Here is a 15,646-nt window from a genome sequence, read left to right on the forward strand (position 1 = left end):
TTGTGTAGTCTTGTATCTGCATAAATCAAGTCTTATATCGTTACAACTTCTCGTATGGTGTTCGTGAAAATGCAAGTTCAAAGGGAAATTATCTATAACTTATTCATTTTGGTATATAACAAACACTGCAATACATATAGCGATGGAAGAGTGAGAATTTTACTGGATTGAAATAAAGGTTTACAATGTACAATGCCTAGTCGAACGCTCGAAATGCTCACAGAAATATTGTTTCGTTTCAGACACCCAAAACCTCGACATACCTAACTTCGCCAGTGCCCAGTGGGAACAAATTTATTTGTCGAATGTGAAGAGCTGTTAAAATATTAGATTTGTTTAGTAATAGACAATAAATTGGTGTTAAATCTCGTAAATCCGGACTCCAATAATCCGGTTTCGCTTAATACGGACAGTAAAAAAATAAAATGCGTAAAAGTGGGGAATATTTATTTATTTATTTATTTATTTATTTATTTATTTATTTATTTATTTATTTATTTATGTATTTATTCTGGCGTAGTTAAGGCCATCAGGCCTTCTCTTCCACAACACCACGAATACAAATACAATAATAGAAATAAACAGAAAAAATACACTTACAAAGTAAAGCTACACAAGAAATAGAGAGAGGGAGAAAAAAACACTATAAATAAAGTAAAGCCACACAAAAATATACACAGGTTGCAGTCACAGAAACTTTAAATGAGTGATTAAGTATCATAATTAATTGTATCCTAACTAATTAACTAACATAAACAAGAAACTTGCAATTTTAATCTAGATTAAAAAAGAAAAAGAAATCAATACTTCTAGCAATACCTAAGAAACATTAACTAAGACAAAATTTTCCAATTTAATTTTGAATTAAAGTCCGGCAGTCCCTGACGTCATTAGGTAACGAATTCCAGAGGCGAGGTATTTCTACAGTATAGGAAGATGAGTATAAAGACGTTCTATGATGAGGGATAGAAAGAAGTGCTTGATGTCGGTTTTGAAGAGTTGTAAGAAATTGAAAGCGCGATAACAGATAATTCGGAGTAGAAGTATGCATGATTCTAAATAGAAGAGACAGTGAATGTATTGTTCTTCGTTCCTTCAGACGCACCCATGAAAGTAACTGGAGGGAAGGCGTTACATGGTCAAATTTACGAGTATTGCAGATGAATCGTATGCACACATTATGAACACGTTGAATATGGCGTTCTGAAAGTGACTGCAAGTCAGCAATTGCCTTCACCACGTAGCATCGTGGCTATTAAAAATGTTTACACGTTGCTGTTACAACGATCGGAATTACATAGGCCTACACCACGGCAGCAGTGTTACCAACTCAGCCGACTTCCTTGAAAATTTGCAAATAAGAAAGTCTTTTGATTCTATACTTCGTTCCATAATGTCTGACAGGAGATGTAAATATTGCCGGTGGAGGAGGAGAGAAGTATAATTGCTGTTCAACCAATGGCAGAGATCCCATTCCATTCTTGAGTTGAAGTTGGGTGGGGGTAGAACTTCAATTATCCATATTAGTTGTTATCAGTTCCATATGGATTTATTCTTTTTTGCTGCGTAAACGCAACATTAGGAATTGTTGCTGTATTGTACTAGAAAGAGTTACTAAACTGGGCATTGTCATGGTATATCTAACTCGAAAAATCAATATTTTGAGTTTTTTTGCCTTTTGAACTTGGTCGTCGATATGTAATGAAAATACGGAGCAATTGAAAGAATTCGTTGTCAAATTAGCCTATATAATATATTTCTTTTATTTTCTTCAGAACTTTCAATTAAAAAGAAGACGAGCCATAGACAGCTACATCATAATTATGTTAGAAATGATGTCCTTCCGACGGGAATTTTACTAGAAGCAAGTAAAGAGATAGGTTTGGAAGTAAATCCCGAAAAGACAATGTATATGATTATGACTCGTGACGGGAATATTGTACGAAATGGAAATATAAAAATTGGAAATTTATCTTTTGAAGTGGTGGAGAAGTTCAAATATCTTGGAGCAACAGTAACAAATATAAATGATACTCTAGAAGAAATTAAACACAGAAAAAATATGGTAAATGCCTGTTATTATTCGGTTGAGAAGCTTTTATCATCCAGTCTGCTGTCAAAAAATCGGAAAGTTAGAATTTATAAAACAGTTATATTACCGGTTGTTCTTTATGGTTGTGAAACGTGGACTCTCACTTTGAGAGAGGAACATAGGTTAAGGGTGTTTGAGAATAAGGTACTTAGGAAAATATTTGGAGCTAAGAGGGATGAAGTTACAGGAGAATGGAGAAAGTTACACAACACAGAACTGCACGCATTGTATTCTTCACCTGACATAATTAGGAACATTAAATTCAGACGTTTGAGATGGGCAGTGCATGTAGCACGTATGGGCGAATCCAGAAATGCATATAGAGTGTTAGTTGGGAGGCCGGAGGGAAAAAGACCTTTAGGGAGGCCGAGACGTAGATGGGAAGATAATATTAAAATGGATTTGAAGGAGGTCGGATATGATGATCGAGAATGGATTAATCTTGCTCAAGATGGGGACCAATGACGGGCTTATGTGAGGGCGGCAATGAACCTCCGGGTTCCTTAAAAGCCAGTAAGTAAGTAAGTACGATGTCCTTCCGTTTCAGCATTGCTCTACGCAGTGTTAAGTTAAGGCTGACCTACAATAAACCGGGGACGAGAACGGGAAGCGGAGGACGTTTTATTCATAATAAACCGAGAACGGAAACGACCACGTGTGTCAATTATAAAGTCGATTGTGTGTAATTGACCAATGGCGTTCTCTCATGAGTAGAAGCTAGCCAACATAAACACAGGTTAACCAACTTCGAAATTTATGACACAGAATATTTAAAATTCAATTCACGTGGTAATCTGGTCACATACACGTAGCTATATTGAATGTGACTCTACTGAATTTCTGGGTTAGTTACAAATTATGGATTAAACAATATGTCACGGCCTCCTTGCTACAAAATAGAAGACGACCAAATAGCTTTATGAAAGAATGCAGTAGGAAACTAGAACGGCAAATTTAAAACTTCACCAACTTTCACGTTCCCGTTCCCGGTCTCCGACAAGCTTCTCGTTAATTGAGAATGCCCATTTAAAGATATGTAGTTTAACAGTTTTCCGTTCTCGTTTCCGTTCCCGGTTTATTGTGGACCAGGCCTTGATTAGAACTCATTGGATATACAGAAGGATCCGGACCTTTCCGTGAACATCCGGGAAACTGGCGAAGTTAGACTCTAATAGAATTTTATGCTCGACCATGCCGAAATGTAGTAATTATACACCTGGTAGCAGTCCTTTAATGCATGTCATTAAAGTTCAGGTTTTCGATTATTCTCGGATATGCAATCGAAAGACAACTAGCAAAACGTCACGCAGGCTGGAAATCCAATACCTTCGCAGAAGGTTATGTTCTGTTACTATATAATTAGCGTTAATTGTAAATAATATTCAAATAAATTCAATTTGTCATCTCGTTTTTCAATATCGAATTCAATTTCAAGGTTATATCAAGTTTAACGTTTATCATACTCTCTAGTTTATATATCAAGGTCGTCGACATTCGTTGCCCGGAAAAAATCAATACTTTCGCGTCTGCGCACATCTCACAATTTACGAGATTGCACAAGGTTAGTTCGCTCCCCAGTCACATAAGAATAACAACTTGCTTGCGCTCGTTTCATAAACATCCTCGCGTCTTAATTACTATCACTATAGGCTCGTTGCATATTGTACTATTATGATTTCCTTATTTATATAATATTACTTTTTTACGTGAATATGTGTTTAAAATCAGACCTATATATGGGTACCAGCACGGAAACTTCGATATAACGATTTAACAGGCTCATGTCAGCAGGAGCTCTGCGGGACAAAATTTTGGCACACCGGCGACGCTGATATAACCTCGGAAGTTGCGAGTGTCGTTAAATAAAACATAATCTTTAAGTCTTTCATCTTTCCATTCTGACATCGTAAGTTCATAGCTAATAACACGATTGAAACAAAATGTGGTCTCCTTCGATCGGGTTTACTACTACGATGCGAGCATGAACTTGGTGGGGGCTTGCGGCTACTGGTGACCATTTTGGAGGTGAGTCAAAATTTTCGGGCCTATATCTCGCGACTCAGATGTTCTAGCGCCTTGATTTTGGTGCCAAACGAAAGATCTCGTCTAGATCTGTCGACATACAATCACGTAAAACCCACGACTGTATCGGACAAGCCACACCCAATTTTTCTTTACCGGTACTTTTCCTTTGGCAATAGTTTGATTTACTTTTTGTTTAGGGGTAACTAATTGTACTCTTTTTTGGTTTTGCTGAGGGTGAATCTGAATTGGTTTTGGGATTTAATGTTGAATGTAGAAGAGTGTCTGAGCTTCTATTTAGCCTAACATTTAGCAGATGGAAATATTGGTTGTCTGTAGCATGTAGCGGCAGACATGCCAAGGACATAGATGGCCGCTCGGTCGTAAACGGCAAATTGGTTTTGGGGCGCGGGTCTACGCGTTTATGGCAGCTGCACAGGTGGCCTCTGTAATTATGCGACTCTTTGACCTTCCTCATAACGACTTTTATTCCTCTTTTGCTGTACCTTATTAAATCCTGAAAGCCGGGGATTGTAAGTGGAGGAAGTTCGCATGGCGAGGACATCCGCTCGGGAATTCACATCCCCAGCTAGACCTCAACACGTTTTTTGCGATCACATTGAAAAACCATTGCCCAATCTGCGGCCCCTAGGTCAATTTCAGCTGACAGGAAGTTTAAATCTCTTTTATTAAAAAATAGAAGACGCAAATCTTGCTTTATTGTTGCACTGAACATTACTCCAGAGATAAATAATTAAAATCCAATTTCCTTTTTAAAATGTTATTAACGCTTCAACGCTAGACAAAAAAAATGTCACAAAGCTGACACTATCTCAGTATACTTACTTAGAACCCGTAGGTTCATTGCCGCCCTCACATAGACCCGCCATCGGTTCCCACCCTGAGGAAAATTAATCCAGTTCGTACCATCATATTCCACCGCCCTCAAATCCATTTTAATATTATCCTCCCATCTATAGTCCGGCTCAGCTTACTTAATACCCTAAGGGTGAAACCCAACCGTTTCCCCCCCATTACTACATATGCTAGTGGATTGTGGTGATTTTCTAGTTTGCAGGTTGAATTTTCTTTTGCCAACTTCGTTTCGAATTTCGATACTGACAAATACTACAAATGGTAGTGATTTTGTAACTGGTATGTTGGCAGCTGAGACAAATATCGGCAATGTTTGTCGATACTGGAATTCCATGAAATTAAAGTTGTACTGGATTTCTGAGTCTGTTACTGGAAGCTAGTGAAATTTGAACATACTAATAATTAATTAATATCAGTATTAATATTAATACGTAATAGTTATTTTATGTGTTACGTTATGGTTATAATTCAAGACTATAGTCAGGTAAGTTTTCGGAGTTAATACTAATAATTTCATGTGGTCAAACAAAACACATTTTTAGGTTAGGTCTCGTAAGTCAATTATTTAGTCAAACCAATGAATTTCGTATTACCAGACATAATACTTGACATGTTCATCCCTTTCTCGTATAGTTTGCCTACGAAAATATGTTACAAATTATTTAATTATTTACAACTAGCCGTACCCGTGCGCTCTGCTGCACCCATTAGAAATAAATATCAAAGTAATTACATAATTAAAATAGGACATTTTATTCAGAGAACATTCGTGTTTGATAGAAGAATAAATCGTTTAATATGTTACTTAATTTAAATTGTATTTAAAAAATTAAAATGCAATCATTTTGATCCAGAGACCACTCATTTGGTGCAATGACAATTCCTTTAACATGTTTCTTAATTTTTATTACATGCAACCATAGTTTAATGAAGATTGACATATCTTTTAGTTCTAATGTGAATACTTTATATTACTTGCTATAAGTTATGTTTCCATTGAATTATGGTAATAACTTAATTTTAACCCTTGTTTTCTACGTCTTCAGTAAATTGTGCTTGGCCCACTATGGTTCTGAACCCTTCAAATAACTTAAATAGTGATACAGCATATATAGTGATATGTAATTATATTTCTTTCTTTCGAAAATGTAAGAATTCACGAACTCCTATGTACCTTTGCCATGGAATGAATAAATGTGTTTTTTCTTCCTACTCAAAAATTTTATATTTTGCACATAGGAGTTACTGCAGGAACAACAACGCTATAATCTGAGGCGGCGGTGAAAATGTATTGTATTGTTATTTTAAAAGTCTTGTATATCCTTAAATATCAGTCCTATCAAAATTTTGCATAGAATAAAACTTATCGGAAATCATTTTTAAAGAAACTTTTGTATGTAACATTTTTCACAAAAATCAATAATAAGCGAGATATTTCGTTTTATGTAATTCAGGTCCCCTTATAACCCCCCCCCCTTTTAAATAATGTGTTTTGAATGCAATATAGCCTAAAATCTAAGTTACAACGAACTTAATTTATATTCCAATTTTAATCGAAATCCTTTCAGCCATTATTGTGTGAAAAGGTAACAAACATCCAGACAGACAGACAGACAGACATGCAAACAAAAATTTCAAAACAGCGATTTTCGGTTTCAGGATGTTTAATTATACATGTTAACACCAATTATTTTTGGAAAATCGAAAATTACCAGAAAAATTTTGGCTATAGATTTATTATTATTATAGATAACCTTTTAACATAAAGGACGGTAAAAATAAGTCATTTAGTATGTAGGATCGTGTGATATCTGATAACAGTTGGCAACACTGACAAGACGGCAATATTTGCTGTTTAGGAACTCTTCTTACGTGGCCCTCGGTATACGTATCGGCCTCCCTAAAGGTCTTTTTCCCTCCGGCCTCCCAACTAACACCCTATAGGTATGTGCCAAAGATTTGTAATGTGAGAGAGAAGGATATCAATCAGTCCGAAGTTATTATTGTAGAGATTCCATAAATGAAAATGGTAAATCATAAAAATCTAAATAAAAATAATAATAATAATAATAATAATAATAATAATAATAATAATAATAACTTACTTACTTACAAATGGCTTTTAAGGAACCCGAAGGTTCATTGCCGCCCTCACATAAGCCCGTCATCGGTCCGTATCCTGTGCAAGATTAATCCAGTCTCTATCATCACACCCCACCTCCCTCAAATCCATTTTAATATTATCCTCCCATCTACGTCTCGGCCTCCCTAAAGGTCTTTTTCCCTCCGGTCTCCCAACTAGCACTCTATATGCATTTCTGGATTCGCCCATACGTGCTACATGCCCTGCCCATCTCAAACGTCTGGATTTTAAGTTTCTAATTATGTTAGGTGAAGAATACAATGCGTGCAGTTCTGTGTTGTGTAACTTTCTCCATTCTCCTGTAACTTCATCCCTCTTAGCCCCAAATATTTTCCTAAGCACATTATTCTCAAACACCCTTAACCTATGTTCCTCTCTCAGAGTGAGAGTCCAAGTTTCACAACCAGACAGAAGAACCGGCAATATAACTGTTTTATAAATTCTAACTTTCAGATTTTTGGACAGCAGACTGGATGATAAGAGCTTCTCAACCGAATAATAACACGCATTTCCCATATTTATTCTGCATTTAATTTCCTCCCGAGTGTCATTTATATTTGTTACTGTTGCTCCAAGATATTTGAATTTTTCCACCTCTTCGAAGGATAAATCTCCAATTTTTATGTTTCCATTTCGTACAATATTCTGGTCACGAGACATAATCATATACTTCGTCTTTTCGGGATTTACTTCCAAACCGATCGCTTTACTTGAAAATAATAGTTCAACGATATCTTAATCAAAGATACAGTATCTCGTGAACTAGTCAAATTTGACAATACTATTATAATTCACAGAGATTGTAAAGTGGCTGTTATCCATAATACTCCATTACTGAGTATGGTCTGCACCCAAAGAGAGGAAAATGCGAGAGCACCAAAGTATTGACAAGATATTTGGCAAGTCGTGGATAGCGGGTGCGAACAGCCCACATGCAGCTAGTTCCGCGCGCGAGGGGAGCCAGCATCCGGTGCCTATCGATTCGGAGCAATAAATAACAAGTGGGACCATCCGTCACCTTGCCGCGACAAATTGCGCTGCTATAAATTACATATTGCCGGTCCTCTAATTTACGGGAGAAGCTAGCGACCTTCTCAGAATTGTGGCTCTTCCTCTGCTGACAGCTGCTACGAGTGTCGGTCCTCCGCAGAGACTGACGTCATCACGATGATTTATGATTATGGCTATGACAACATGGCGACTTAGAGCTTAGCCGTATTACTGTTTCTCGCCAGGCCGTGTTTCAATTATTATGTATGTAAGTAATGTATGTATGTATGTATGTATGTATGTATGGACTATTCCATATGAAATCGATCAGTAAAAAACCTCGCATTTTTTATACTCTACTTTTTCCCTACTTATACAAGGTGCTGAGGGGAGTGCATTTTCAAAAATATACTATCGAAAGTCAAACGGTTTTCGTATTATTGAGCGACAAATTTAGCGTATTTTATAAAAACAAGCCTCTTTCAGCGCTCAGAACTCTGGAACCATTTACTGCAGAACATTGAACGGGAGCTCATTTTGAAACTGACATTTGGTAGGTTATGCTAAGTAGTAATCCTTATTTTTATTGTACCCAGAGAGACAGATAATCTGATTTTACTTACTTTTAGGCTTTTTGCTTATTTGTAAAAATGTAAAAAAATTATTGAGGAAAAAACCTTGCGTTATTAAGAGGAATTCGGCATTATTTGCTTAGTGGTATGGCAATAAGTTTCGAGGGTATTAAATAGATTATTTTCACACGCCTGGACTTGAACGACGCAGTACCGCATGCACTGACCGAGAGCTGAAGATAAGCGAGCGTTGGGCGTCATTTTACTCCTGTGTTTATGAAAACTTGTGATAAAGCTAGCCCAGCTATGCGCTACTAGACGAAACATCACGTGTTTGTCTCGGGCTAGCTCCCGTCTCACAGTCAGCTGGTTAGTTCACGCGCGTACTATTTATTTCCTTTATTTGATATTTTCAATACTTTCTTATCAACATACCATCAGTAAATAATATGTGTTTATTTGTACTTCCATTGCGGAATCTAACTATGTATTTTTAAAATATTTTTTTTTCTAAGCAAAGGCGTCTTAATGAGGAAAAATCTAAATTTCTCCTTTCCATAAAAAGTAAGGAAAACTGTTTACATGTCAATATAAACTTTAACTTCTCAGCATCAAACCAAACCATGATTTTGATCATTGGGTGAAAGGGTTTCGGAGCCACAACAGTTTAAAGTTGCTAATTTTATGAAAATACGATAAATTTAAATATTATTAATTTAAACACTATTAAGTTCTGATGCCTCAAACTTTGCACAAAGCGTTGTATCACAGTTGTCTACGGACAGAAAAAGTTTCATTGTGTATAAAAATTGCAAGGTCAATTTTCTCTATATTTTGGTCGATTTGAGATGGAATAGCCCGTATGTATGTATGTATGTATGTATGTATGTATGTATGTATGTATGTATGTATGTATGTATGTACAGTATGGAAAAAGTTTTAAGACCACGCCTACCAACTGGTCTTATAATAATCTCTATATTAACATTCTAATATATCCATAGTGTTCTGCCCAAGAGTAGGTGTTTCACTGTAAGCCAAGCATTCGCCAGTCTTTCCTAATTTCTGCCTTCCTTTTAGTCTCTGCATATGATTCATATAATTCAATATTCTCCATCATCTGATATCTTCTTCTGCCCAGCACTCTTCTCCCGTTCACCATTCCTTCCAGTGCATCCTTCAGTAGGCAGTTTCTTCTCAGCCAGTGACCCAACCAATTCCTTTTCCTCTCCCTGATCAGTTTCAGCATCATTCTTTCTTCACCCACTTTCCGACACAGCTTCATTTCTTATTCTGTCTGTCCACTTCACACGCTCCATTCCTCTCCATATCCACATTTCAAATGCTTCTATTCTCTTCTCTTTACGTCGTCGTAATGTCCATGTTTCTGTCCTATACAATGCCACACTCCATACAAAGCAGTTCACTAGTCTCTTCCTTAGTTCCTTTTCCAGACGGCCATGTTTGCAGTTTTTCTTGGTAAAGTTAAATGCGGTAGCTTCCCGTTGCTTTCCGCACACCACTCTCTCCATCGCATCTTAAAAGATCCCAGGGGGCCCCAGCGTGGAGGTGAGGAGAGTGTATTTGACTATTTAGGCCCTCGCCGAAATTCACCGGAAGGGGTAAATATCAGTTCTATCAGGGGTTTTTGACCCGATCAGAGAAATTCCAATTAGCCTTTGCCCCCCTTATAATTCTGTCGTAATATGACGTTAAAAATGAAAGATTTTTCTGAAAGAAACAATTCTGAAGCTGAAATGGGACAAGAGCTATGACTGTTTTAAGTACAAAACAAGGAACTGCAATAGAGCTATGACTTTTTATCTCCAAAAGAAGTTATGAAGCGTAATTAAAGAGCAAGCTGTTAAGGGTAAATTAGCTGCCCTATAGCGCCAGTGTTAAATTTTCTTATTTAATTAGAGTACTCATCTCAGGAACTATTGAAGATATCGTACTGACATTTTTACAGAACAAAGATACAAGGCTTCTAAGAAAACTGACGAAGATTTTGATTTTTTTTTAAATAATGTTAATTTAATTTTATTGTAAAATAAAATAAAAATTCTGACCAAATTAATAGACATAAATCACATAATGTACATCAAATTCATTATTGTACTGTTGTCAAAATGTGTTTAAAATTTTATCTTTCTGTCATTTATAGTTCATGAGAAAATGGGGAATTTGCATAAAAAAGACAAAATAAAATTAACATTATTTAAAAAATTCAAATCTTTTTTTACAACTTGTACGAGTATTTGTTGATAATTCAGTGTCAGCTTTCTTGGTAACTGTATCTTCGTTCTGTAAAAATATCGTTAGTAGTTCCTCAGATAATGGGTCCTTAATTAAGCAAATTTAATTTTGGTGCAATGGCGGTATAGGGTAGTTAATCCCCCCTTAAAAATTGTGAATAATTTCCTACTTATTCCAAAATATCAGAACGTTTATGAAGTCTGGGCAAATTCTTAATTTTAGAAATTTATTTTAGTACCTTTTAAAATTCCCGCGTTCAATTTTAGGTCGCAATCAGAGGTCTGCATCGGACGTTTTCGCTCGAGCGCCAAGTAGTTCATAGCATAATCCGATAGGTAGCGCACATGCATGATGAGTAAAATTGTCACGAGCGATAAATTCTCGAACGGTATAAGCCGAGCATTAGACATTCGTTCTTGTTACAGTGATGAACTGTGTACCTAATAACATCATAGATGTATTTTAGTACCTTTTAAAATTCCCGCGTTCAATTTTAGATGCAATCAGAGGTCTGCATGGGACGTTTTCGCTCGAGCGCCAAGTAGTTCATAGCATAAACCGATAGGTAGCGCACATGCATGATGAGTAAAATTGTCGCGAGCGATAAATCCTCGAACGGTATAAGCCGAGCGTTAGACATTCGTTCTTGTTACAGTGATGAACTGTGTAGTAACATCATAGATGTTGATGATTTCAAAACTTTGCAGTGTTTAACTAACCTCTCCATAGTACAACTACAAAACTTGCTTTAAAAAGTAATATAAATGTTGTAGGTAAATGTTTTTTTTTTTTTTTTTTTCCCCCACACAGGAGTGATTTTGTTTTTGCCACATCTGATAGATGTTATTGGATGTAAATGTAATTATTATAAACAGAGAACACAATCACGATAATGCAAGAACTGCATCAAGTTTTCTAGTAATAATAATCTCTAATAATTAGTGTATCAATCTTTGCGTCTGTAACAGTTGTGCAGCATGATTATTCGTTTTATTATATTTTCTGTGACGTTATCTATGTACTAATATTGTTATTAATCTACTGCTATATCAATAATATTTTATAAAATGTTTCTACATTGTCGCAGTATATAAGCGGAACACTATGTATGGACCTATCATATTATATATGTGGTAAAGTGAATATTAAATAATTATTAATTAGCAATAATAACTGTACATCGAAGTTTTTCGTACTATTTTATTTATAACTTCATGTTCCAGTTTTGGTACGTTCCACTGACTGTTCCATTAAACGTTTGTCATAAACGCAGAAAATAAAACCTTATTTTTACCGTGTGAGCAAAACATATGTGTATCTTATTTGTCGCCTTCCATACAAGATAAGACATGTCGGTGAGATGACCTTGTACTGTGCTTCTATTTATTACGAGCGTATCACGACCCATCGTATCTCACTCGAGGGTGCGACACTCCACCGAGTTCAAGCGAGCGATTTACTCCAATGCAGCACTCTGGTGGCAATAGACTCTGTAAACAAAGAACCGTACTGCAAACTTTGAAACTGTCCAACATGAATATCTGCTATTACTTGCTTTTCTCATTGCAGAGACTTGAAGACGGAGAACATCATGCTGGATGCCACAAAGGAACGAGTGAAGATTGTGGGTGAGTTTGTATTTCGTATTTAATACTGTCGCAAGGAAAGAATCCATTTTAGACGCGTCTAATGAATAACATGGAAGGTACAGGGACAGTGCGGTGTTGCAGCTAGCAGTATTCCTCTTCCCTCATGCCGGAGGCGAATAGCAGGCAGGATAGATTTCTTATTTATTACTAGAGATGAGCTTAAACGATATTTTCAAGTATCTGTGACAACCGTGACTGACAATTAAATATCTGTGACTTTTATCGATAAGTAAGCACAATATGCATGAATTACACCGATATTTTGTCACACCGATAAAAATTAGCAGGAAATATTGAAGAGCAATGAAATGTGAATACGATTTCTCTACACACACCACACATCAGTGATTTATATAGGAAAATCCAACAAATAAATTATATACATGTGCCATTAACAAATAAATACCTACCTAACTAAACAGTAACATGTCGAAAGTTAACCTCATGTACCAAGAGGTTATATTGTAGATAGTGAATCATTTGCTAATTTTTAAATGTAGTTGGGTATGGAGAAATTGAGGTTATGTGATTATTGTAATCGTTTTAAAAATTGATCCTTTTTATTGTATATAATATAATGGATAAATTATTTTAAGTCGTGCATTAACATTATAATACTGAGTCATAGAATAAAAATTAATGAAACATACTGTAAGTATTCGGAAAAATAGTGGAAAATAATTACAAAACAAAACAGTTGATCAGACAGGATTTTACATAAGATAAAGTACTGGTAACCAATGGTATTATTATTATTATTATTATTATTATTATTATTATTATTATTATTATTATTATTATTATTATTATTATTATTTAAATCGTACCGCCCGATTGCTGGTATTGTATCATGCGCATGCGCAAACCCAGGACGTAGAGGAGAAAATATCAGTCACAGAGTACTGAATACGGAGCAGATTTCGACAGCGATATTTTGTCACAGATATTTCGCGTCATCAGTCACAGGTTTATCTGTGACAAAAAAAAATACCTGTGACAAAATATCGGTTTGTGAAATATCGGCCATCTCTATTTATTACTGGTCAGCTTGGAAGGATGATTTTACTGTGTAAAGGCTCTATGTGGCAATGCAGTCTTCATTTGCCGGGAAGACCAGAGATGAATTCAATTTCTAATGCGATTAACTGGTATAACTCGCGCAAGAAACGATTGCCGAAAAGCAATGATGGCGTTGCTGTCTGTTTTGACGTGTGTTTGTAGGCACGCCGAGGGGGGAAAGGTGTGAGCCGATGGAAGTACTGTCTCTTCCAAGAAGATCAACAAATGAGGACATCGCTGTGGAAAAAAAGAACGTGGCAAGAGAAAAATTCGAAGCTATTTAAACGCGCAACATATGTTTACGAATGAAATAATAATACTGTACGATACAAGACACGTACTCACATGCAATGGAGCAAACTAAAGTCGTAATGTAACTATCACAACGTAAGACTGATTCTATCGATGTCATTTCTCTTCCGACTGTACTCTTGAATATCATTCAAGTTATCTCGTGACCTTTCCTCTCGCCCGCTCTTCCTTATCGCAGTGTTTGATTCGCATTCCTTCCGTCGGTAATCCGTACTTGCGAGACCTATAGAAGGTACTGTCGGTGACTCAGGAGAAGACGAGAGCGGACTGAGGAGGAAGGGATGTGAACAGATAACGTACGACAACACGTCAATATTTGTACTGCAGTAAGCGGAAACATTAGGTCTCCTTCTGTTCAACTTGGCTTTAATTTCCATACGCATTGTTACTCATGTTTCCTGCACGAGTAATAACCCGGCTACTGGGATGCTTATCTGAGCGATGTTTATAATAATCAGCAGCGATAGTCAAGAGGGTCACATTCTTTCCGCTCGTCTTCTCCTGAGTAAAGCCTTGTTCCCACGGCGCGTCAAGGCGCGTGGCTTGGCATATCTCGAGTGGACCACTTCTCCATTGTCAGACGTTCTTCAGTTTCATTTGTTTCGTTGTTCCTTAATTTTAATTCTTTTTTTGGTTAATGGAAATAATTTTCAATAAAAATAAATAAAGTTTATGAATCGGACAGTGACGAGGACGTAGACATTAATTTATGCAAATGTTGTTACAGCATCTACGAATAACTACTTCAAAAATAAAAATGTAAATAATTGAAAAGTGTAATAATATATCGATGGGTGATCGGCAGAACATCTTAAGCGCCACTTTCTATTACAAAAAAGAATAATTAGAATAAAGTGTATCTTCTTCTTTTTTTGCTCTTTCAAAGCTCTTGCTTAAATTACTTTGAATTCGTTTCCAAGCGTCATAAACCTGGTTCCTGTTTTTATGGTGTTGATTTTGTGGATTCCATATTCGCTACACAATCCACAACAGGCCGTCGGAACGGGTGTACGAGCCACATTCAGGCTTGTCGTCCGTCGATCCACAAGCCTTTGATGTCCGAGCATTTACCGACATTTCACGGGAAAGATCGAGCCACATCGCGTCACCTCGCGCAATAACGCGTCTTTACGTTCCCTCGGCGCGAGGATTAACAAACTTCAGACCAGATTCGACAAGCCACGCGCCGTGGGAACAGGGCTTTACGGACAGTAGTAAACTGACATTACGTAACTGTCAAAAGTCGGTTCTTTGATTGCGACTGGCGTAGAAATGCGTAGCCAAATTTCTTCATTACTTACAAGTAAACCTTCACCTGAGGTAAAAAACAATGAAAATGAAACTTATATTTTTGGAATCAGCATAATAAAATATGAATAATCCTAAAATTTCGTAACTCGACTGCAATTATCAAGTGCGATACAGAGCGCAGAACACGAGGCTTCAAGCAGCAAGAAAAGATACCTTCAACTAGCGATTAATGCATAAGAAGGAAAACGATGATGTGGTCATCATGTTACTTAACGCATCGTATTCCAGAATCTGATTTGTTTTTATCCAGAAACATATGTCGCACAACAGTGATAGCTAATGCAAAATGTTGGAAACACAAATATTCAGTACACCACCCGCACTTTATACAGGCTGATTTTGCACAAATCGTACATATTCCTTG

The 15,646-nt window shown here is 36.5% G+C and overlaps 1 protein-coding gene across 1 annotated transcript in view; it reads left to right on the forward strand.

Moving 5' to 3' along the window:
* LOC138700573 (serine/threonine-protein kinase MARK1-like) overlaps positions 1-15,646 on the forward strand; it is a 185,935-nt gene that overhangs the window by 126,057 nt on the left and 44,232 nt on the right. The window contains exon 3 of the mRNA XM_069827155.1: positions 12,521-12,579. Within this exon, the coding sequence (XP_069683256.1) occupies positions 12,521-12,579 (59 nt within the window). The remainder of the gene's footprint in view (positions 1-12,520; positions 12,580-15,646) is intronic.

The sequence above is a fragment of the Periplaneta americana genome, chromosome 5, assembly GCF_040183065.1.
Source record: "Periplaneta americana isolate PAMFEO1 chromosome 5, P.americana_PAMFEO1_priV1, whole genome shotgun sequence".
In the NCBI taxonomy this organism is placed as follows: Eukaryota; Metazoa; Arthropoda; class Insecta; order Blattodea; family Blattidae; genus Periplaneta; species Periplaneta americana.